The sequence below is a fragment of the Malaya genurostris genome, chromosome 2 (genome assembly GCF_030247185.1).
Source record: "Malaya genurostris strain Urasoe2022 chromosome 2, Malgen_1.1, whole genome shotgun sequence".
Classification (NCBI taxonomy): Eukaryota; Metazoa; Arthropoda; class Insecta; order Diptera; family Culicidae; genus Malaya; species Malaya genurostris.
Genome location: NC_080571.1, coordinates 245,078,278 through 245,105,293, shown reverse-complemented (window position 1 = coordinate 245,105,293; position 27,016 = coordinate 245,078,278). Strand labels below are relative to the sequence as shown.

At 35.9% G+C, this 27,016-nt stretch overlaps 1 protein-coding gene across 1 annotated transcript in view; it reads left to right on the top strand.

The window, feature by feature from the left end:
- LOC131429168 (uncharacterized) overlaps positions 1 to 25,823 on the top strand; it is a 42,530-nt gene extending 16,707 nt beyond the window's left edge. Inside the window, exons 7-10 of the mRNA XM_058593215.1 lie at positions 1,663 to 2,350; positions 2,409 to 2,516; positions 2,577 to 2,919; positions 25,651 to 25,823. Of these exons, the coding sequence (XP_058449198.1) occupies positions 1,663 to 2,350; positions 2,409 to 2,516; positions 2,577 to 2,919; positions 25,651 to 25,823 (1,312 nt within the window). The remainder of the gene's footprint in view (positions 1 to 1,662; positions 2,351 to 2,408; positions 2,517 to 2,576; positions 2,920 to 25,650) is intronic.
- Positions 25,824 to 27,016: the final 1,193 nt, after the last annotated feature.

Below are 27,016 nucleotides of genomic sequence, written 5' to 3'. Positions count from 1 at the left end.
GAATCGAGGCCCGGAGGGCCGAGTTTCATATACCATTCGACTCAGTTCGTCGAGTACGCAAAATGTTTGTGTGTGTATGTCTGTGTATGGCTGTGTATGTGCGTATGAGTTTGTAAAGTTTTTTTGCAATAATTTTTCTCGGAAATGGCTGAACCGATTTTCACGAACTTCAATTCAAATGAAAATGCTTGAGGTCCCATACAAAATTCCGGAATATTATTTGGATCCGACTTACGGTTCCGGAGTTATATGGTAAAATGTGCAAAAAATGAGAATATGTTTTTCATAGATATCGCGACCGATTCTCACAAACTTATGTTCATATGAAAGGTCCTTTTGTCCCACACATAAGTCCTGAATTTCATCCGGATTCGGAAATATAGGGTGAAGTGTGTTAAAAGTTTTATACCATCACTGAAGAGGGCAAAAAACCGTAAAAAATGTCTAAATCGATCTCAAATCATCTGCAATTGATAGTTTTTATCAGTAGACGGTCAAACAAATCGATTTCGGTTATTCTTTTGAGAATCGAAGAAAATTTGTTTCAAGAATACCACAGTATTATATATGGCAGTATGATTGATATGAGAAAGGCATCATTACACCACTAGGTGGATTAAAACAGGTTTTCCGATTCAAAGCAAAATTATGAAATGTAAATATTTTGAGGTAATGTTTTTGTGAAAGCCAAAAGATCATAAACTAAAACTTGACGATAAGCTCATTTAGGATCATGTACTTCCTAAGCAATTGCTATTAGTCAGTCTACCCATCTGGCCGTTGATCCTTCCAATCTGTTAAGGCGATACCCAATTTGTTGTTGTCTCCGTCGGTTTTCTATATGGTGGTCCCAGTCTTGCAGATAATTTTCTAAAGCGCTACAAATATCTATGTTTCAGAGTTTCAATTCGTTCGCTAGAGCGAAGCCTTCGAAGCGAGTTCCTTGTTCCACGATCCAATTTTTGTTTCCATGGGCAACCTAATTGAGGCATCGTTTACAAGTCTCGGAGTGTTACTGCTACCTAGAAACTACCAAGACCCAGCCTCGACTTTCATTTGACACCAGGAAGCGGGCCTGTTTTGTGTGACCCAGTAGACTACCTAACATTTTCCTTAGAATAGAGCATACGATCAATGATCCGACCGGGGCTTATTACCCGAGCTTCACTAAGGTTACTCGAGTCGCAGGATGAGGTTCTGTGTTGAGGTGAATGGTCGCTTAATGGGATCTCAAGTTAAACTGCAGCTTCGTCATCCTTAGAATCCCGGAGAGAAGTATATGGTGAAACGAAAGGCACTGGCTGTCACTTCCCGATGTACGTACCTGTTGAAAATGTAAAGTCTCTTGTAGCTCTCTCGTTCCGTGCTCGATAGAAAAATGTAATATTTTTCCTTTGACGATTAGAATAATTGATATTGGATTAGTAACAGACTTATGGTTTATAGAATGCCATGAAATGGGGAAGTTATTTTCAGATTTAGCTAGTTTCTTTTAATGGTTTCATTCGGATGAAATTCAATGAACAAAAGTTTTATCACCACGAAAAACTGGATCCTTTTTATTGTAATTTGGAGTACAAATTTGGAACTTATCTTCTCCATTCAATATTGATGCAACTGTTTATAGAAGACACTAATTTCATTCAATCACTTTCTGAACAGGAACAAACACATTGATACTATGCCACGTCTGTCGTACCAAGTTTTGCACACCCTGCTTGTGTACTACCTGAACGCCACTCCTGCCAACAAAGTGACCAACAACACGGGATATTTGGATCCTAAGACCGGTAAGATGACGGGAATGATACTCGATTTGATGAACCACGATGCAGAGGTCGGTGGATCGATTGCACTGATGGTCAGAAGTCGCCTGCCTCAGGTGGATTTTATGAAAATAAATTTCCCAGCGGATATGAAGTACGTCTTCAAGACGCCCAATCTATCGATTACGAACAACATATTTGAGCTGCCGTTCGCTTCCAGCGTGTGGCTGTGCTTGCTGGGTTTGTTGATTGTAGCTGCCGGTGCTTTTGCTACGATCAATATCATATCACCTCGTGAAAACAAATCCACCAGAAACAGGCAACATGAAGCAATCGATGCAGCATTTGACGTCGTTGCAGTTGCCACCAACCAGGGATCGATGATCAATTCCGAGTCCTTATCTCAGCGACTGTTGGTGATAGTGTGCCTATTTGGACTCATGTTTCTGGGAGTAGGCTATTCGGCGAAAATAGTATCACTAATTCAGGCGCCCTCTGAGAAAATAAGCAGCCTGAAAGACTTGTTGGATTCACGCTTAGAGCTTGGTATAAATTACGCATTTTACAACAGAATATATCTGGCGGTAATTAAACTTACGTTCTAGTGCTCATTCGTTGAAATTAGAAATTATTTACTTTCAGGCAGCGAAAGATCCGGTTCGGAGGGCCTTGTACGAGCAGAAAATTGTTGGAAAGAATGGATCCCTAAATATTTACGAGCTAAACGATGGAGTTTCCAGGCTGCGAGAAGTTAACTCGTTACAAATTATGCTTAGCTTTGTTTAAGCAACTATACTCTTCTATTCGTAGGGATTATTCGCTTACCATGGGGACCTGTCACCAATCTATTACAGAATTAGCGAAACTTTCAACGATGTGGAAAAGTGTTATCTGAGGGAGATTCGATCGGAGATCTGTAATGGGTACTATATTGTACAACTGAACTACACAATGCGGGAACACTTCAACGTAGGCTTTGCGAGGATGTGGGAAGTAGGAGTCTCTGCCAGGAAATACAGCATGATGAACAGTGAGAAACCTCGCTGTGTAGAAGGAACGGAGTTCAGACCACTGAAGGTGATTGATTTGATATTTGCGATGGAGATCGTCACAGGAGGAGTAGCGATGGCTGTCATAATCATGATCGTCGAATGTGCATGGAGCGCTTACCAACGCTGGAAATCACCTTTGTTTGAATTTACATTGTGAATTTAATGCACTTCAACTCACTTGTCTAGAAAATTTTGGAGCCAATTTCCACAAACTTATCATTCCGATTCCGGAAATACAGTGTAGTATGCACAAAATAAATTAAAATAATATGCACTCACTTTTCTCAGCGATAGCTGAAACGATTTTTACGAATGTGTATTCAAATATAAAGTGTTACAGTCCCATAGCTTGCTATTGTATTTGATTTGGATCCGACTTCCGGTTCCGGAGTGACAGGGTAATGTGTACAAATCAAAGAAAAATGTTCACTCAGTTTTCTCGGAAATGGTTCAACTAAGATTCAAATGACTTCCTGTTTCGGAACTAAAGCGTGATATTCTATTCTCTATTCAATTTCTCAGCGATGGTTGAACCGATTTCCACGAGTCTTGATTTAAAATAAAGCTCTCATTGTCTACTGTTCAATTTCATCCGGGTCCGACTTCCGGTTTCGTAATTACAGGGCGATGTGACGATGCAGTGGGCTTACACCACTTTTATTTTGCTAGTAAAACAAGCACTAAGCACTGTTTGCTTAAAAACCATGAGTGATTTTAATTGGAAAATATGAGGGAGACACATTTGTGCATGTTGTGTAAGACAATGTCATTCAATTTATAACCAAAATGTTCTTAAAATGTACTTTCTGGCATATAGTGAAATTGTGCAGACCAAAATATTTGGCATGATGACAAAACTTTGCCTAGCTGATTCCAACTATGCATCGTTTTATAAAAGAACTGGATTATATTCAAGTTTTCATTATACATTAAGCAATTAATTCATTAAGCAATAAAAATCTCGAAACTATAAGATAAAAATTTGCATTTAATGCACTTGATTGCGCTTTGTTTTCATCTCATTTCGTATTGCAAGGATGCTAAGTTTTCTCATAATGTTATGAAAAAATAAAACCTTTTTCGAATGTTATTAGATTAAAATGAAACTTATGGCCATTAACTGTCGGCATATCCATTTGACTTTTGTTTCCATGCTCAAATGAAACTCCCAGAATGCATCGTCAATTGAACAACCGTACCTAGTCACTTGAAGTTTTGCTCTCTCAGTTTCAAATGCTAAGTAGTCTACCTGCTGCACTGTCTTCATTGTTAGTAGTAAGCAAGTTGGAATGAAGAGACACGGACATCAACTCGATAACCAAAACACTCTCTCCGGCCAGAATTATAAATAGGGGGTGGGGTGGTGGTTCTCATTTGAGTTTTCGATTATCACCAGCAAGTTTAAATCGATAATTTTCGACTATTTCAAATGTATTGAGATGTGTTCCAAAGCATTATAAATGAAAACTGAAAGAAGGAACAATTAATTTATGTTTTCGTTGTAATTGATATATATATATATATATATATATATATATATATATATATATATATATATATATATATATATATATATATATATATATATATATATCTATATATATATATATATATATATATATATATATATATATATATATATATATATATATATATATATATATATATATATATATATATATATATATATATATATATATATATATATATATATATATATATATATATATATATATATATACACACTGAAGTCTTTTTTTATGCGAATTTACGTACCGCATAAAAAAAAACCGCATAAAAAAAAACCGCATAACTCTGAAAATTCGCATAAAAAAAACCGCATAACTCTGAAAATTCGCATAAAAAAAACCGCATAACTCTGAAACTTCGCATAAAAAAAAACCGCATAACTCTGAAAATTCGCATAAAAAAAGTCGCGTAAAAAAAAACCGCATAAAAAAAGGCCGCATAAAAAAAGACCTCAGTGTATATATATATATTGAACCAATTCGAATGCCCAAGTAGCAAATGAAACTTATTGAAATTTCAAGAGGTTCTACAATTGTTTTAGAATTGTTTTTTTTTATGTTAGATAAGTTCAGAAAGATTTTCAAATATATTGAAATCGGTTGTGCAACTTATCACTGTTAAGTTTTACAATACCACCCAAAAATCACTATAAAACAATTTAAGGTACATCTGAAAAAATTGTGCAGCACATCACCAACTTGCCCACATTGCACTAGCAGTTATAGAAGCTCAGCAAAAAATTTCACATCGTAATGTAAAAAACGAAGTAACTAAAACAATTGTTCAACTTATCAAAATTTTTCAAAATGAATGTCATGATTGTATCCGACTCAATATATGCCGAAATGGCTGTTTATCTCTTGTGAAAAAAAAATAGTGAAACTATGCTATCCGTAAGGCAAAAAATGGTAAGCCGAATTGAAACTTGCAAATAAGTTGTACCAGATTTATCTGCTTGAAATGAACAGATCTGTCACCACTTTTTAAAGATATTGAAAGAAAAGTTAAGTTCATCATAGTTACTCTCCTAGTTATATATTACCGCTTGAGCAACTTGTTTTTGCAACTAAAGCATACCTACAGTGCGTATCATAAAAGTCGGGTTCACTAAGATGAATGACTTAATTATATTGTTGTTTAAGTCAACTAGTTTGATAAATATAAAAACAACTATTTTGATAAAAAAAACAAAATTTTTCTTTTCAATATTTACACGTTTGTATTTTCTTTTATTTAGGTGAACCAAATCATTACGTCGGGTGAACCATTTTTTTTTCAACACACTGTTATCCTCGATGCCATATTAAAAATATTGAAGAAAAATTCATTTCAAGATTTTTCAGATTAATTGAAACATCAACATGATTAAAATCGTCTGAAAAGGTGTATGAATGTTCGATAGCTTTCTTACACATATTTTGAACACTGTTCCGATCATATTCATTGAAAAGAATATATTGTTATTTTCATAGAAATTGATGTGCAATCATCAAAACACGTACATTCAAAGGCGCTTGAAAATTTCAGGCATACGAAGACATGTTTCACCATAAAAATGCAGTTCGTTGCCGATTTTCTATTTACTAAAACATGAAAGATTAATTCTACAATATGTAGTATTACCATTTATTTATGTGCAGAATATTTATAAAGTTCCATGTTTGTGTTACGAGCAGTTGTTTTGAAAATCAAATGTGAAACTTATTCATTAGAGATTACGTTTGCTATTTTTTGTAAACATCGATTCAATTCTTGTTTACATTACGTAGTAGTTTCCATGATTTTCACAATCGTTTTTTCACTGATTTAATTGCAGCCTTTGTGATGGGATCGACGCATGAGTTTTTGTATCAGTTGCACAATAATTGTGAATAAATGTTCGTAACAACGGAAGAACATAAAGATATGTTGCACAACAAAGAAAAATTGCGCTTTTTCCATAACACAACAGTTACAGTTACTAGTAATATAAACTAATTTGATAAATCGCACAATCAGTAGAAAAATACAGGACAGCAACTTAACGTGCTACTTGGGTGTTTACATGAACCTCATTTGAAGGCCGATTTCTCATGCAATTGAAAGAGATATTCAATTCAAGAGTTCAACTGACAGTGGTGGTTAAATTGAACATCAATTGGAAGAGAACTGAATGCTACCCGTTCTGTACGTGTGAGCGAGGGTTGTGTGATAGAATGTGAAGTTTACTGCAGTAGTGTGATCGTCAATGTGTACCACATTCGGTTTTAATTGAATTGAATGAAGTTTTACAGCACTGAATTCACAACAGATTTCTGGAACGCGTTTTGATATATATAGTTGAAAGTCCAAGAATCTCACAGATTGAGAATAGTGTATCAAGAATTGACATGTGCAATGATGTATTAGAATTAATGTCATCATTAACCAGAAGTAAACCGCAAACGTTACTTTAATACGAATGAAAACTACAAAAACAACATATCATTCAATCCAAGCATTCATTACTTTGCGAGAACTGCTGTTAATTTGATTTTCTTGTTCAGCGGGTACTGAAAAACAACGGGTAAATTGCTCTGTTACCTTTTCCCGGTATTCATATTTTGCTAACTAACCTTCAATTTGGAACCCACCATCAGATGTTGTGAAATCCCACACCTACCGGTTGACCAGAACTGGATGGAACATTCTTCCACGGACGGACATTTTTTACGAACTGAGCGGCTCTGTCAGGATATGTGATGTAGTTGGATCGCAGCCCAGAGATTAGACCAATTCTGGAAGAACGAAGAAAAATTCAATTTACCTACCTCTACGTTGGTCGTTTTCTGATGTGTGATGACATCGTTCCGGTTTAGGCTTAGCAGGTATGAGGGATGATACTACAACCGAGTGACAAAATGTGCCATTCGTGCAGGCATTTGGTAGATACCCGAAAAACACAACGTATCGGGATGATCCAGCGAGTATGCTTCGAATGAATATGAGTTGGCCGGAAACGTGTCACTCAATTTTTTGTTTCTCTTCGCTGCTTGCAAGCCTAGCACAATATGAAGTAATGGCGATCTGCTACACCACGTGGCAACGGTCAGAAAAGTGTCAGCTATGAAACAAAAAGTGCACGTCTTGTTAGAGCAGGCAATGGATTTTTTGTTGCTGGGAGTACCCGAGATGAGAAACTATTCGTAGAAAGGATTATTTTTTTTTGCTTCAGCCATTAATTAATCTCTACCTCACCAAAAATATAGCTGCAACTATATGTGCTGAGATTGTTTTTTCATATAAAAGTAAGCAGTGAAATTTCATCAAACACCAAACAAATGTTTAATTTTAAAAGTATTCTATTCTATGTTGAAAATATTTCAATAGTTTAAATCTGCCCCATCATTTTGAATATCGTAGAATAAGAAGAACATAGACATTCTTATACATATTGAACTCAAAACATTTCATCATCTAATATTTTCCGTTCACTGTTTCACAGGCTATTGAATATTCTTTGTTTTCTGTCAATGGGATCTTTCATCTTCAAGACTTATAAAACCGATACACTGAAGAAGGATGTAAATAACATTCCGAAATACGCGTATCTGTATTGTAACGTTTGTTATGCTTCATTAAAGTATAGTGATTTTGTGAAAGTGTAATAACATGACAGTGAAATAGTGGAATTAAATGGTACATAAATAGTGCAACTATTGAATATATTCCGCTAACAGCTCCAGTTAAAAAAAGAAAAAAAAGATATTCTTTTACTTTTGAAATCGTCATCTTCAATTTTAACAACTCATCACCTTGTTACTCCAGAATCGGGAGTCGGATTCGGATAAAGTTCACCAACTTTTGAATTTTTGTTTATGAAATTCGTTTTTGGTCTTCTTTGAGAAAACGATTGAGCTTCCCTATTCCCGATACTATCGGAACCCTAATTGGGAAATCGGTGTAGCCAAAGGCAGGTCAATTCACCTAAGAGATTGTAAACCATTTCATTTGATTCGAAGTTTTTAAAAATCATTGTTGCCATCTTTGAGAAATCGTAGTGCGCTCCAAATCAAATTTTTGGGTAGCATTCGGAATCCGAAGCCGAATACCGGTATAAATTAAGTTGACATTCTTACACTAATCACCCTCTGTCTCCGGAAATGAAAACCGTTTGAGTCATCTCCGAGAAAATTGAGTGACATTATTTGTCATAAACATACACACATTTGCTAAAATTGAAATGAGGCCAAAAGTCATGAAAAGAATAGTATACAAAGACATTTTGGGGTGCTTAGAAACAATTGCATACTACAGGATTAAAAATAGCATCACTTTATCTTACAGCGCTCGAAATTCCTACTGCTAGAATAGAATGAAAAGTCGCTCACACAAAAATATCGATATCTCCGCTGATTTTGACAATCTATGGCTTGTTGGATAGTTATCACCGTGTGGAATCTAACTCTCAAAACATATTTTGTTCACAAGCTTAATTATGACAGCTGTATCGATAAGTAGTGAGCAACATTCAAACAGTTATTAATCTGAAATAGCTTAATTTTTTGCAGCGTGTTTTGCGGTGACAAGTTTGTTTACATGTCAATAACAGCTGCGCAATCGATTGGTTTCGGTACGGTTTATCGTTTCAATGATGAGTCGAATTGATCCGGAAACGCGAAAGAAAATTCTGCACACTTAGTGCTCAGAAGGTGATGTCACGTACAACGAAATTGCAAAACGGGTGAAAGTGCACCACACCAGTGTCAAAAATATTATCGAGAAGTTCGGTAAGACCCTTTCCATGAAGGATTAGCCCCGATCCGGTAGCAAAACGGGTCCCAGCCAGCCCGGCCGGGACTTAAAAGTGGTTGAGTACATCAGGAAAAACCCATCGGCGTCGACGCGGGATTTAGCCAAGCAGTTCAACACCAGCATCGGGATGATTCAACGGGTCAAAGTTCGGAGCTCCCTGAAATCGTACAAGAAACAGAAGGTGCCGAAAAAATCCCTGGTACAGCAAGTTTAGGCCAAAACAAGAGCGCGAAAACTGTATAACCGGATTCTACAGAATAAAGACGGATGCATCCTGATCGACGACGAAACCTACGCCAAGGAAGACTCTTGAGCGCTGCCCGGGCCGCAATATTATACGAAATCAAAGTTTGAGCAGAAGGTGTTGGTCTGGCAAACAATTTGTACCTGTGGTTTGCGGTCGTCGACTTTCTTCACGAAGGGCACAATTAACGCCAAGGTGTACGAGGAAGAATGTTTGAAGACGAGAATGCTGCCACTGTACAGAAAGCATAAGGCTCCTCCTCTCTTCTGGCGGGATTTGGCTTCAGCCCACTACGCCAACTCCGTTTTACAGTGGTTGTCAAAAAATAATGTACAATTCGTGGAGAAGGACATCAACCCACCGAACTGCCCGGATCTTCGGCCAATTGAAAGGTATTGGGCAATTGTCAAGCGGCACTTTCGGAAGGAAGGTACAGTGTCCCAAAACGTGCAGGAGTTACAAAAAAACTGAAGTAACTGTGCAGAGTTAAATGAAGAATGTCAAGTCCAAAGTGCGAGCGTTTTACAGAAACTAGGATTTTCTTCAATATAATTAGTGAAATACATAAAAATGTAATTTTTCTACAATATATCGAAAACTGATCAAAATATGTTTTTTTTTTATTATTAAAAACCTGTTTTAATCCACCTAGTGGTGTAATGATGCCTTTCTTATATCTCACATATTCTCATATATATAAATGTGTTGTATTCTTCAAAAAAAATTTCTTTGATTCTTGAAAAACAAAGCTAGTATAACCTATAGAGTGAAAAGGTACTCAGGTCGGTTAAGCCATCTCGAGGAAACGAAAAGAGGTACTTCCGAAACCGGAATTTGGGAACCGGTATAATTGAAGTTGGTTCAAGAAAAGTTACAGGAATTTTGAGCCTATGGTTACAATCTTCGGTCGTTCATCAAAAGCCAATTTGGAAGTTTTGTATGGGACTATGATACCTTTCATTTGAATCTAAGCTTGTTGAAATCGGTTACGCCATCTCTAAGAAAAGTGAGGAAGTAAGTTGAAATTAACTTTTTTTCACTAATCACCCTCTAACTTCAGAACTGGAAGTTGGATTAAAATAAAGCTCAGGAATTTGGTATAGGACAATTGTACCTTTGATTTGAAGCTAAGTTTGTGAGAATCGGCTAAGCCGTCTCTGAAAAAAGTAAGTGCACTTATTTTCATTTTTTTTGCACATATCACCCTATAACTCCGGAAGCGGAAGTCGGATTCGTATAAAATTCAGGAAGTTTGTGTGAGGTTACAAGCCATCTCCGAGAAAAGTGAATGCACAAAAATGTTACATACATATATACACACACACACACATTTTTGCGTACTCGTCGAACTGAGTCGAAAAGTATATGACATTCGGCCCTCCGGGCCTCGGTTCAAAAGTCAGTTTTCACAGGGATTGAATAACCTTTCTATATGAGAAAGGCAAAAACTGAAAATTTTAACAATGTATAACGTTATAGCCGAAAGCCATTTCGCCGAAAGTCGTCTCGCCGAAAAGGTAATTTCGAATACATACATTATTTTTTAATGTCTCCTGGATAATTGATGTGGCGCAGCCACATAACCGAAGCGACACAAGCTGATTTGGCCGCCGTCGGAAGCGGCGACCCCTCGCATACAAACATGTATCCGACTATTTTCCCTGGTCTTCTCAAAGCTAGATTTCTTTGCTCTAGTTAGTTCCGAACGAGCGGTAGCGATGTCGGATAGCACACGAACCAAAGCGATGTGGCGATTTTTTTCATTTGCACTCAGTTAACGAGAAATACGAAAAATAATCATTTGCCTGGTAGTTACACCTAAGCAAATGCTTTGATGTTTAGTGGCTGATAAAGTCAGCACGTTTTCTTGGGAACTCCGTTCTGAGGATCATTAACCAATATTTATTCAAAAGAGTAGTCTTTCTGGATTGAAAACGATGAAATTAATTTATCAATTTATCGATATTGAGACAATTGAAGGATCCGGCGAAATGGCTTTTGGCAAAACGACGAAATATTTAAAAAAAACCCTGTTATAATCCACCTAGTGGTGTAATGATGCCTTTCTCATGTACATATAATATTGTGGTATTCTATTCAAAAAAATTCTCTTCGAGTTTTGAAAGAAACCACGAGATTGTTTATGCATAATATACAGAATAAAAGAGCGCTTCGATTGCGTAAGCCATCCTTAAGAAAACGAAATGGGATCACTATTATATGCACTTTCCGGAATCCGGAACCGGATACCGGAAACCAGGATAGCCGGAAACAGTTTGTTTAGTTGCCTACTGATAATGACTATCGATTTGTGTAGTTTTGAGACCAGTTTAGATATTTTTTTACGTTTTTTGTTTCGCCGGTTTAAGTGACGGTGTGCAATATTTAACACACTTTACCCTATAACTCCGGAACCAGAAGTCGGATCCGGATGCAATTCAGGAATTCCGTATAGGACCGGAAGACCTTTCATTTGAATCTAAGTTTGTGGAAATCGGTCAAACCATCGCTGAGAAAAGTGAGTGAGATCCATTTTTATATATATATGACCACTATTTCCGCTACTTCCGGAACCGGATACCGGGAACCAGGATAGCCGGAATCGGTTTGTTTAGTTGCCTACTGATAATGACTATCGATTTGTGTAGTTTTGAGACCAGTTTAGAAAATTTTTTACGTTTTTTGTTTCGCCGGTTTAAGTGACGGTGTACAATATTGAACACACTTTACCCTATAATTCCGGAACCGGAAGTCGGATCCGGATGAAATTCAGGAATTCCGTATGGGACCGCGAGACCTTTCATTTGAATCCTAGTTTGTCAAAATCGGTTCAGCCATCTCCGAGAAAACCTTGTGAGATTATTTGACACATACACACACACACACAGACATTGCTCAGCTCGATGAACTGAGTCGAATGGTATATGACACTTGGCCCTCCGGGCCAATTTTCACTGGTCGATTTTTCAAGTGATTGCATAACCTTTCTATATGAGAAAGGCAAAAACATTCATGTATTTGGAAATTGTACTGATTATTTGAATAAATATTTATTTTAATAAAGCAATTAACGATCAGCCTTTTTTTGTCAAAATTTTTGAAAAAGGAAGGATTATTGATGCGGAAAACATGTGGATCGATAAAAAAGTGAGAGGGTAATGCCAAAGACATAACTGGATCACGTGTTAACTTATAAAATTGCTATAAATAACACATCTGAATATGGATAATTTTGCAAACTTTCAATATGTCACTTGCATAATTTCAACAGTACAATTATAAGGCGAAACACACGAGAGCTAAAAATTACGGGGACCGAATAAAAAAACAAATTCACGAAAAATCATTCTCAGCTATCTAGGATTTCTAAATTAAGGTATTACATTAATTTCAATAACGTACTTACCAAACCCGTATCGAATTAGAAGAATGTGATGTGATGATGTGATGTGAAGTGAAGCCACCATCAGTTCAAGGACTTGCCAGTGGATGCGGGTAGACTTACAGTAGCCCCGATATGACTCATCCATTCACCTTCTTACTGTAGCTGTTACCGAAAAGCGAACAAAAAGGGTTGGGCGGATATGTAAGTAAAGTCACTTACTCGTATTCCGCGGGAATAAAAGATGCTCTTCCAACCATAATATCCAGTGCATGGATGAAGCATATCGCTATACATGCTTGAACCCGCCTGATGGTTTGTTTGAGAAGGGCGCGTCAGACTCATTTCAAACCTTCAGAAGGAAACAAGTTTCCTTCAAGTGACTTGGGCTGGCTATCCACAATCCCTCGTTCAGTCATCAATTCGTCCGATGCCCTGATGCTCCCTCCTCTTTACGCCCCCGTGCAAAATGTTTTATATTGATAAATACAATGAAACATAGTGTAATGAAATTAATATAACATAAAATGATATAATAGATTACAAAATAATATAATAAAACATAATATAATATAATATATTTTAATTTAATATAATATAATACAATGTCATACAATATAATATAATATATTACAAAACATGATATAAAATAACAGTTAATGTAGAGTGTCAGTTATGCTCTTCTATCTTCGCAATACTGCAGGAAGTAGAATATTTCTGTTCTAATAAAAATAATAATATCCACATCTATAAAAATAATATATGTTATTATTATTGATGACAAATTAATAATAATAACAATAAATATAATAATGAAAATAATAATAAAAAACAACATAATACAGTACAATGAATTATATAATAAATAATAGAATAAATAAAATGATATGTTGCGATATGCTATGATATTATATAACTTCAATTTATATGTCATTTCTCATCCTCTCATTCTGCCATCAACGCATTCCATCGACCAATTGTCACCACAGATACACGTGTAGGCATGAAACAGGAACCAGTGAGGACCAAGCTCACCTTGTGACGACCTTGATATTTAGTTAAAATTTACTTTGAAAATGATAACTTATAAGGAAAACAAATTTATATTTTGCGCAGAGGTACGTGTAGTACTACTCATAATAAACCCTATAATAAAGGGTGATTTTTTAAGAGCTTGAGAACTTTTTTAAACAATAAAACGCATAAAATTTGCAAAATCTCATCGGTTCTTTATTTTAAACGTTAGATTGGTACATGACATTTACTTTTTGAAGATAATTTCATTTAAATGTTGACCGCGGCTGCGTCTTAGGTGGTCCATTCGGAAAATCCGCTTTTTTATCGACAAATTTTGTTCAGCGATGAGGCTCATTTCTGGTTGAATGGCTACGTAAATAAGCAAAATTGCCGCATTTGGAGTGAAGAGCAACCAGAAGCCGTTCAAGAACTGCCCATGCATCCCGAAAAATGCACTGTTTGGTGTGGTTTGTACGCTGGTGGAATCATTGGACCGTATTTTTTCAAAGATGCTGTTGGACGCAACGTTACAGTGAATGGCGATCGCTATCGTTCGATGCTAACAAACTTTTTGTTGCCAAAAATGGAAGAACTGAACTTGGTTGACATGTGGTTTCAACAAGATGGCGCTACATGCCACACAGCTCGCGATTCTATGGCCATTTTGAGGGAAAACTTCGGAGAACAATTCATCTCAAGAAATGGACCGGTAAGTTGGCCACCAAGATCATGCGATTTGACGCCTTTAGACTATTTTTTGTGGGGCTACGTCAAGTCTAAAGTCTACAGAAATAAGCCAGTAACTATTCCAGCTTTGGAAGACAACATTTCCGAAGAAATTCGGGCTATACCGACCGAAATGCTCGAAAAAGTTGCCCAAAATTGGACTTTCCGAATGGACCACTTAAGACGCAGCCGCGGTCAACATTTAAATGAAATTATCTTCAAAAAGTAAATGTCATGTACCAATCTAACGTTTAAAATAAAGAACCGATGAGATTTTGCATATTTTATGCGTTTTATTGTTTAAAAAAGTTCTCAAGCTCTTAAAAAACACCCTTTATAATATAATATAATACAAAATAATGCAATACAATATAACATAATATAATAGAATACAATATAATATAATATAATATAATATAATATAATATAATAAAATATATTATAATATAATACAATATAATGTGATATAATTCAATGCAGTATAATACCATACAACATAGTATATAATAACATAAAATAGTGTAAGACGATAATATATGAAATAATATGATATGATACAATATAACAGGTAATGTCGCAGTGTAAGTTACGCTCTTCTAATAATAATAATAATAATAATAATAATAATAATTAAAATAATAATAATAATAATAATAATAATAATACATGATGTAATAAACAACAGAATTATATGTTGTAATATACTATGATAAACACTGCATTTTAGGATGGGCTTCAAACCTGTTAAAGCCATTTTGCACCCTCTCATTCTGCTACTAACGCAGAAGGCGATAGCACCCAGTCGACGCCGTTCTATTGACCAAATGTCATCATAGACGCTCGGGGAGGCATGAGATAGGGACTTGTGAGGACTTAGTTATCTCACCATTTGACGACCGTATCGAATTAGAAGAATATCCACAAACCGAATACAAGAATTTTAATATATAAATTGTTGATACTCACCAATCATGAGCAATAAGTACCTATTTTTCTTCGATTATAGAGGTTTCAACCATAAGGTCATTTGCATATTCGGACCAGAAAACCTTTCTGACCCTACGTGCAGGGTTGGGAATCGAACCCAGGTGGGTTGCGTGAAAACCATCGACCATTTCGTCCGAACCGTCAGTTTAGCCATTTCACTTCATGTGAAATAGCAAAGTATTTTGCCAATAGCATTAACTTTACGTCTGCTTGTCGGTTCAAATTGAACTGTTGAATTTTGCATTAAGCATAATTTAAACTGTTATAGACTGATCAGTCAAAGATGAAGCTTAAACATATAAAAAATAGTTTTGTGCATCTAGACTCAGTTCGACGAGATCAGAAAATGTCTGTGTGTGTGTATGTGTGTGTGTGTGTATGTGTGTGTGTGCTCAATTTTATCAGAGATGGCTGAATTGATTTTAACAAACTTATGCTCGTTTGAAAGCTACTGTCGGGCTATTGATCAAGTTCAAAGATCAAATGGCTGTGACTATTGGTTCCGGAGATATAATGGTATAAGTAACGTAACCGACAAAGATTTGGTGTTGTCTAAAAAAAATTTTATTGAAAAAATCGACTTTCTGGGACTTTGAAGTCCCAGAAAGTCGATATTTAAAAAAAATTTTTTTTTCGAGATGACACTAAATCTCGACGTTTCATGCAATTCTAAGACTTTTGGCATCAAATATTTTTTTCGATTTTCGAAAATTTCCCTCCTATGGTGCTTTTTTAAGATATATGAAAATTCCACTAAGTGGACTAAGAAGGGTTTTTTTTAGATTAGCATCACTGTTCTCATACAAATAGGCAACGCAAATGTCAAGCACTAGTTTGGAAAAATGATGCTGACTGTGTGACATAAACACTGAAGCATGCTTTTGTGAACTACTCGAATCAATCTGAATCAATTGGTGTCAAAATTAGTATCCGAAATTATTAAATAAAAGTATGAAATATATTTTCATGAGACTGTTATGAAAGAAGAGAAAGGCATTATCACACCACTAAGTGGATAAAGAAGGGTTTTTCCCTTCAAATTACCACAATCTATAATCTCTTCAAAAGCCATAATACATAAGAGCGTAGTCACTGTTGTGAGAAAATGAAAAGACTCAACACGAAAATACTGTTGAATATTATTTTATTAGATCAAATACATGCAAATACATTAATAACAACTCCAATCCCCTTCTGCGTTAATAATGGCTTGACACCTTCGAGACATACTTTGAGGGAGATTTTGAGCGTGTTCTTCTGAAAACGACCTCCAAATTCTGTTAATTCGACGAATAAGCTGCTTCAAAACGTGTGGTCGGTTCTTCCCAAGCTTCATCTTCATTTGAGCCCAAACGTTCTCAATTTGATTGGCATCAGGTGACTGAGAGGGCCAATCCAAGGTCACAGCACCATGGCCCATTCAAGACGTTCTTGCACATGTTTTTCACTCATCATCGGATTTTGCAAAGTGCTTCGAAATTTCAAATTATTTGCGATCAAATGACTGTAAACAGTTCCGTACGATATATTTAGACGTTTTTTGGTCAATTTTGAAGGACCTTCGCGCAAAGTTGATGTCGGATTCTTCGAAAATAGGTCACAAATCACATTTTCGTCTTTTTCCTACAATACACCGACAAAGCCGCGATTTGAAAAGTCGTCGACATATTTTACCTCTTTAGAACGATCCACCCACTTACTCACAAACTGTTTCGACTTTTGCATATATTTCGCCTCCCCAGCTTGGGGTTTTTTTGGAACCTTTCGGGTGCGAGCACAAAAAACGGCTTCGAAGCGCGAAGCGTACTAAACTAAACAATAGTCGGCTGATTTATTCTCGCATTGTATGAAGGACACTACTGCCCTCTCTGTTAAAAAAAATTACACAATTCCACTTTACCGATCGCGAGTAATCGTGACTACGCTCTTATGTAACAGACTGTATATGGTAAAATGTTTTTCACTAATAAACTGATATGATATGCACTTCAGCAACTAGATATTCATAGTGAGCATCTTGCAGACCAGACTTAAGTCCTTATGAAAAAGATCTTGCTAGAATATTTTTCAGTTCTTCGATAAAGCGATGCATATTTCAAATCAGCTAGGTGAAATATTGTCATCATACCGAAGGTTTTGAACGATTTCCCAATAAGCGAGAAAATCAATTATAAGAGCATTTTAGTTATAAATTGAATGACTAAATTGTTCGCCTTAAACAACATGCACCAATATGCCTCCCTCATATTAGTCAATTATAAATTCTCATGGTTTATGACCATCCACAGTCCACTACACTTAACCATTGAAAATGCTCCGTATTTTGTCGTGAATACGACGTACTTTACTATGGGGTGCCTTTTCAAAATAAGCCATATGGAAGAATGGGCAGAACTTAATCGTGAATATCTCGACTTGTATTAATGGCAGTAACATAATTCTTCCACAATTTCATCAAAAATATGATCAGGAATTTAGGATAATATTTTGAACATTGTGAGATAACCACAAGTAACTCAAAAATTAAGTTTGCTAAAACTTTGAAAACAACGCGGAAAACTCTACTTTTGCTTGGCTTATTCGCGCAAGGACGACTATTTTGAGGTAGTCAGGCACATATCTTCATCTGAATGCGTAGAAAAGGGGAACCGTGGTCAAAAATCGATCACTTCTTCTCATGCGTTGGATGGAAGCAGACGTCGTGGGAATGATTTAATCAACCAGCAGCGACGGAGAGTGCACCATCTGCGTAATTAAAACCTCAAACGCTCAGGTTGCAACTCTCATTCGCTTTCCGGTCGTCGAGAGAGTGAAGTCATTAACAGAGTTGCCATTTTAAAATCTGTGTTTCAACTTGAAAAATCTGTGTATCATCTGTGTTGCAAATTTTTGATCATAATCTTTTAAAATCTGTAAAAAATGTTTTGAAAATCTGTAATTTTAATGAAATGTTCATAAAAATCTGTAGAAATCTGTGAATTTTGATAAAATATGTGGTTTTACAGAAAAATCTGTGAATATGGTAACTCTGGTCTTTAACCAGCACCGACGAAGAGTGCACCTTCCAACTGAATTCTGAGTCTGTTCTAAGTTCTGAATTTAGTTCTTGGGCTCAGGTCCAATTCCTAATTCCAGAATTCTTCAAATCGGTTCTTTTTAGAACCATAATAATACTCCCAAAGAATTATGCGAAATTTTACTTTACTTTCCTCTATACGGCCTCTTTTTAAACTAGTTGAAGTTTGTAGAACTTCCTGCTGATTTGCTATTTAAAATGCATAGCACCAACTCAGAAGCCATTCATTTCGAATTTGGCTGTTGTTGTCATCGTGTTGATTATGGTGCGATCGAGGAATCTCCAAGCAAAATACAAAACACTTGTTAGCGCAGGCGGAAGAAGCAAGAGACTGAAGCAGAACACATATCAGTATCGCACCTACGGACAACAGGTCAGCCTGGAAATAGATGACGGAATTCAGCGGTATCCATCGGAAGTCAATGGTATCCATCGGATTTTGAACTCAACTCGTCACTCTCCATCACGAACGCCTTCATAGAAGGTTCTTTTCAGAACCACCAATATTTTATCATAAACTATACTGGTTATTTCGTAATATTTGTGTGTCAGAATGTTGAATGTAACTAATCTGTACTGTAGTTTTGGTGTATCGTTTCAAATTCTAGTAGTGTAAAAGGGTTAAACTTGCACAATTTACACAATCGGTCATCTAATTGATACTCGGAAGTATAAAAAAAGAGTGTCAGTTTTATTCGTATTCGCGACATCCAGTTATGTCTCTGACATTACACACCTGTACTTTTTATGTGTCGGTTTTGCACGATATGCTTTGTGCGATGATTCGTTTAATTCATGCGGTTGAAATTTTGAGCGAGATTTTCTTTAGAAAACTTCAATTTTGAGTTATTTGTGGTTATCTCATACTACTGAAAACTTTGTCATAAATTCCAAACCATATTTCCGATGATATGGAGGAAAAATTATGTTGTTGATTTAAATACATCAAGAGATATTCGCAGTTCAGTTCTATGCATTCTTGTACAGGGTAAATTTTATAACAATGCAAATAATAGATAAGTTGAAAAGTTCAAATAATATCATTTGCAATTGTAAATTGATGCGATGCACCAATTTTACAACAAACTTCAAATAATCGAGCGAAATTCGATTCGACTTTGTATATAGCGATATTAAAAACCATTCACGAAATCATAACAAATCATATGTTTAAATCAGGTTACATTTATGTTACCGTTATAACTATTCACAGTAACGATTCTCGCATATGCTTACGTCTTCATTAGGGGTTCACAACTTATTTTTAACTAGTAACTAAGGGCTTAGCTGCGATCAAATATATGTTTTAATTAAGTGTCTGTTACTTTTCATCCCGGTGGCGGAAACTCAGCACAAACAGGAGTCCGGTTTGTGCAATACGAGTGAAGCATAGAGATGGAACACAGATCTTCGCAGGACTAATTAATAGTTAGTCTATTGCATTCTACTCTCCGACTGCATCAGACGCAAGTTCAACTGGTATGTAGAGAATAATCTACTACTGCTAACAGATACCACACGGAACCACCCGCGATCCCATTTCAACCAGAATATAAGTTGATTTTCTGAATTCGGTTGGTTAAAATTTGGTACAACTAATCGATTGTTGTTTTAACTAAACTGTCATTTTTGTTTTTCGATTAGCAGAAACGATGGTTGAAACAACTAATTTAACTGTTTAAAAAAATGCTGTCAATTAGTGAGGACACATACCTTTCAATTCCAACAAATATTTTAGTTGAAATAACTGGTGTTGTTATGGAAACGAAATGTTGTAAGTTGAAAAATAAATCGGTTTTTTACCTTTTTTATATATATAAAAATAGGTATAGAATTCGCTCGAATTTTAGAAAATTTTTCCGAAGCCCGGAGGGCCGAATGACATATATCAATCGATTCAGCTCGACGAACTGAGCAAATGTCTGTGTGTATGTGTGTGTGTGTCTGTATGTGTGTTGTCAACTAAGAGGTCGAGATCTCAGAGATGGCTGGACCGATTTTGATCAAACTAGTCGCAAATGAAAGGTGTCCCCGTCACCCAAAACGCTATTGAATGGTTTTGAGATCGGATGTTTACTTTTTGAGTTATACGAAGTTTTATTTCAAAATTTTCGGTTTTTTGACAGTATCTGTCAAAATTGACCTTGAAAACAGAATATGTTTTCAGACTTAGATTCCGCACGGTAATACCTATCCAACAAGCCATAGATTGTTAAAATCCGTCCATGTTTAACGGAGATATCGAAATTTTTGTGTAAACGACTTTTCCCCCTATTCCAGCAGTAGGAGTTTTGAGCGCTGTATGACAAAGAAATGCTTGGGAGCAACGGAAAACACGATTTTTTATACTGTTACATACAATTGTTTCTAAGTACCAAAAAGACTGTGTACAGCATCCTTTTTCATGACATTTAGCTTCGGACCGATTTTAGCACGGCTCGTTTTTGGCAACATAATCGTTCGAATATGACATATGTAAACCAGATGATGGCATCATTTTCGAGTTTAAAGCAATTCCATAATTATATTGATTTAAACTACTCACAGCAATAAATACTGGAATAACATATCTTCCATATACCATACGACTCAGTTCGTCGAGATCAGCAAATGCGTATGTGACAAATAATGTCACTCAATTTTCTCGGAAAATTTCTTTTCTACAAATTCAGATTCATACGAAAAGTCGTATGCTCCCAAACAAAGTTCCTGAATTATGTTTGGTTCTGACCTCTGGTTCCGGAACTACAGGATGATATGTGAAACGAAATCAAAATTGTGTAACTCATTCTTCTCGTAGATGGCTGAACCGATCTAAGATTCAAATGAAATCTAAGAATCATCTAAGATGTAAATGAAAAGTTTCAAGATTCTTTGAAACATCTTGCTCTTCAGTCAGATCCAACTTCCGGTTTCAGGGATACAGGGTGATTAGTATAAAAATGTCTATTCCACATAAATTAATCAGGTTTATCGGGTTAGCAGATTTGGATAGTCGATAAAAAAAATTAACTTTTTTCAGTTTTAGTGGTATTCAGTTGTCGATTCAGAAGGCACCTAAAAATTTAATTCGTGCTATGATTTCTCAAAGATGTCTTCACTGATTTTCAAATATTTTGAAACAAATGTAAACTATACAGCTACTCAGGTGAATTTATCTGACTTCGGCCATACCGATTTTAGAATTCCGGTTCCAGTATAAAATCGTTTCTCAAAGCTCAATCGTTTTCTCAAAAAAAGTCTAATCAAATTTCAGAAACGACGGTCATTAAAATAATGTCATGAAAACTTAAACACCGAAGCATATTCATGCAAAAAACACATGCGGATTGATAAAAAAAGGTATCATCTCACTGCTAGGTGGATTAAACACGTTTTTGTTTTAGACATTGCAATTAGTTGAATGAACTCGAACAATGTTATTGATTTGCGAAAATAATCAACATATACTTACTGATCTATTTGAAAAAAGTTCGGTATGTTGAGATACATGAAATAAATATCGTTTTTAAAATATAAACAGTATTTTTTATTGACATATAATATCATTAGTTTTTAACAGGGTTGGGAAAATCACCGATCACTGCTGATTTTATGTGATCCTAACGAAGAAATAAATTATCATTACGAAATCAGAATTGATCTGATCTCTAAGTGATTTTGATTTTTGTATGATCATGATAATGTCAAGTCGAGTAAAGATCTAAATTCTAAAAAACGCTTCTGATTCGATCAGAAATGATTGATGTAGAAAAACGTTTTTAATCAGCCCGGAGGGGCGAGTAAATTAGCGAAATTATCAAATTTACCTAAAATGAGTATTGAAAGATGATGCCTTCAAACGGTTGAACTAAAGTTATGCACTGATCATTTTAGTCAATTTATATGAGCTTGGGTGCAGCAACCGCCGGGAATTGGAATTTTGCGATGGCAATTCAAACGCGCCATTCAATCGCGTTCTGTGTGTTTGAAACCCTTCGCTCCTGCTACTTTTGTAAATTAAATTAATGTCAAAAAACGTTTTATTACATGAACATCATCATCGGTATCAAGCAGCTGGAAGTAAATCAATGATCGAATTTGATGCATAAAATTTTTGCGCATACCTGGAAGATTACGGGATGATCATTCATTAACATTTTCTAATTTGTAACCAAATCTTTTTCATCTTAAACAAGGTTAACTTTATCACAACACCGCTGTTAGATAAACACTTGTTATGGAATCATAAATTTCTCAAATCGAATGGACACAATTTCACCAAACGCTTCAATCATCGGTGTTGTTTTCATTGACATTTTGAAGCGACGCGAACAGATTTCAACTAAAAAAGCTGTTGACTTTGCATTGCGATTATTGTTTTGCTTTCAACTGTCTCCGGTATTTGACAGCATTCAAAGCAACATATTTTTCAACTACTTGAATATATGCAAATCAAAACCATATTGGTTGAATCAAAAATAATTTAGTTAAATCAACTATCGCAAAAATCAAAAACTGCGATATCGCAATTTTATGATCGAAGCGTTCTCCGTGCAACAGCTCAAGAGACGGATGTGAAAAATCTAACTTCGGTATTAGAACACCAGGCCAATATTTAAAAAAAATCTCATTTAAAAAAACAAACAACTTATCTTGAGAATGCTTATGATACAAATTTCCTATTGGCTCATAGTATCAGTTTTACTGCTCTAAAATCTCTAATTATCATTATGGAAGAGCGTGCAATCCTTCCTGCAGGCTATTATTTTGAGTATGAGCAAAAATTCCATCCATACCTTCCAAAATGATCGTTCCGTGTCGCGTAAGGTCTAAAAAAAAGTTCAATGAAAATCTTGTTTCAAAAATAATGGTTTAGTTGAGGGAACATAATGATGCTAACGAACAGGGAAAAGGTCTAGAAAGGATCAAATGGTACTGTATTATTGCCAATAACAGATTTCACCGCCGATGGTAGAGGCTGATGAACAGCCCAATTTTCCATAATGACATTTTAACGATCAATGTAAGGAAGCTGGATTTGTGTTTAATGATAGCACACACCTTTCCGCAAAAAAACTGTTTTCAAACCGAAGTAGCAAGAACAAAAACTGTCTTTAGTTCTTTTAGTATAAAAAAACGATTGTATTGATACGGCAGGGATCTTGATAAATGTGTCCTAAATTGTTTGACCTCATAAAATGATTGAGGGTAGGCACATAAAAACGAAGTATAAATTTCGATACTTTTAATACTTAGTGTACTCTGTGGATAAACATCAATCATAGCTTAAAGGGTCTAGGAATCAAATTGCATCACTTTCAAATGGCTGTAACTTTTTACTCATTGGTGTTTTAGATGATGATGATGATGATGGTTCCGCCTCATACCCCTACAAAGGTGTGAGCTGGACGATTTATCTAAATGATAATAAATATTGCATCACATATTTTAACCAGTTAACTAAATATAAAACGATCTGATTAATCCAGCAGGTATAGATTCTCCTTCTAAAGTACAACTGAGAACAAGAAAACATTCAAATATTTCCGATTTACTATCCAGGGTCATTCAAGAAAATTTCCAACCCGGGAAGATCCTTGAACAAATCAGGAATCGAACCCGATATCTTTGTCAGTATCAAACAGTAATTCACCTGGCCCTTCCCGCCGGACCAGTTCATCGCTACACACATCAGCTACGATGGAGTAACGAGACTGCGGATGAGCAGAGCCAAGCCCAATTCCATCAACAACTTCCGATCCCTATTATTTACGAAATATAATCAATAAATAACACGACACGTAGAATGCTAAAGCTCTCAAAAATAGAAGAGAACATATCCAGTTTCAGTCATATTCAATTTCCAGATTGCCTCTACCTGCTTTGCGCGCGCGAGGCTCATACTTTTGTAGACAACTCTTTCATGTTTTCAATTATTATTTTGGGGAAACTAGTTCAACGTGTAAATTTTACATTGTGTAAGTGACAGTAGTAATTTTGAAGTGCGCCAACCTTTAAAAGTCCGATCTCTCTCATCGTGTTATCTACAGGAAGCAAGGAATTGTACTATCTACGGAATCTCGCTCTATAAATTGGTACAACAAACGTTAATCGTAAAGAAAAAAAAGGGGTCAAAGTGGATCTCCGTATAGTGAAAAGGATCACAAGCGTTTCAAGCCTACAAGCACTGATGAGCCGAAGGCGGAAGAGGAATCCTCGTATAGTTTGATTTTCCAGAAGACATTAGAAAGCAGAAGACGTTAAAGTTTATCAAAATTACGTAATTTAGTAACCAATTTGTTCAAATAGGAAATAAGTCATTCCATTCATGACAACCAGGATGATGAACAAAGTAAAATCAAAGCAAAGTCTTGGCATCACATTCCTTTTGTGGAATTTGACCTTTCTGTACTACTGCTTAAAAAATGTTTTGGAGAGGTACAAGTATAATCAACTTTGTGCCACAAGAAACTCCGAATGCATTGGAACTACTGTCAATTGATTTTTTAGTTTTTAATTGGTAATTTAAAACGGTGGAAAATATTTTCTACCCCCCAATTTAGGCTAGGTGCACATACCCATTTTGATAAGGTTTTACGTTTCATCTTTGACTCACCAGTGCGTAGCAGTTTATGCTGAACTGCTCGCGTGATCTGACTGCTCAATATAAACCGTTAAGCAGACGTAAAGTTAATGCTTCTTGCAAAACACTTTTCGCTATTACCCCTAACTGTAATGTTTAAACTGACGTCTCAGACTAAACTAGTTTCGGTTTGCTAACCGTACAGATTGTGGTAATTTGTGGTCATAAAGCCGTTAATTAGTTTACGTTTGAGACCGCAGGATAGACATTGAAATTCAGTGCAAAACAAGTGCGTTGCTAATAGCAATGACTATACGTCTGCTTAGCGGATTATGTTGATCCGCGAGGTGGCATTAGCAGCCCAATGTAATCTGCTATTACATTGATTAGCTGAAGGCAAAACGTAAAACAATCATCCACAGTTACCAACCGTTAACAAAAACTAATTTCGGTATTTTGGTCCATTTCTGTACATTTTTTTAATTGTCCATCATACTCGATCATCATTTAATTGTCCATCATACTCGATCAGATAACCTGCCGCTGCGGACTTTGTCGCCGGGGAACTATGACGAAACTTTCGAAACCATTAGTCCACTTCCGGAATTCGCACAGAACGGCCGATGGCTACTGCCCGGTGGTGAATATGACGTAACGGTCAATGGTTCACCAGTTCCTCCATCATCCACTTTGGGATCACTTTAGACTGGTGTAGACGAAGCTTGATTGTCCTTAGATACAGATACTGTCTTTCGCCGAGCTTACCATAGTGAACAGTTTTCTATAAATGTTGGCATGTAGTCAGCTGGTATTCGTAGGTGACAAAAGATTTACATGGGCTCCTTGTATTCTAGCCGAAGATAACATGAGAAGGTATAGTCTTCTTGAAGCGCACGCGAAACAAACGTATGCCGAGTATCTCCGTATTGCAGCATTGTTCTCATTATTCATGGATGAATTCTTCGGTAGTGTCTCTCACTCAGACAATTTCTCAAACTTAGATTTTAATGAAAGGTTATAAAATGCCAAACAAAATTTCCAAATTATTACTTTGGTGCGGTTTACGGCTCTTGATTTCAAAAGTATTGGAACAGGGGAGGGGCTTTGCTGGGACACCAGATATGAAGATTTTTTTCACTATTCAAATGAGATATTCATTGCGTATAAAAATTTGCACTGTCTCAAATAACCAGTCCAAAACCACCAACTGAGCTTCAGTGGTCCGGGGCTTCAGATAAAAACCGACTAGAAACTATTTTTTTCTCAATTATTTGTTACTAAATCGTCGTTTACAAAGTTCACAAGAATGCTTCGTTTTCTTTTGCAATTCCGCAATAAATTTTCGGTATACATTTCAAACCCAATTCATCCAGTTATTCAGGAATCGGAAGTAGCATTAAAAACAAATCGACTCAGCCGTATATGAGAAAGTTAAGAGTTTCGTTTTGGATTTTTTAGCCACTACTTCCGGGATTTCCGGGATTTCTGGAACCAGAAACTGGAAACCGAAATCCCGGAGCTACAATCGGTTAGTTTCACCAGCTACTAACACAACCTACGAATAGAAACAATTTTGAGCCAAATGCAGAAAAAAAATTCCTTATTTTGCATTATCTCTCTAAATGACGAGATGCAATTTCATACACACTCAACCTTATATTTCCATAATCGGAAGTCGGATCTGAATAAAATCCTACATTTACTTATGGAAACTTTATGCATTTCATTTGAATCTAAGTTTGTAAAAATCGATCCAGTCGGTTTTGAGAAATTGAATTGATTTCCGGTTTGGAGAACACGGTCATATTTTTCGGTACTTGCGGAACCGGGAACAAAAATCCGGTTTACCCAAAATCAACAAATTTTGTCATCAACTAACCAAACCAGTTAAATTGGAA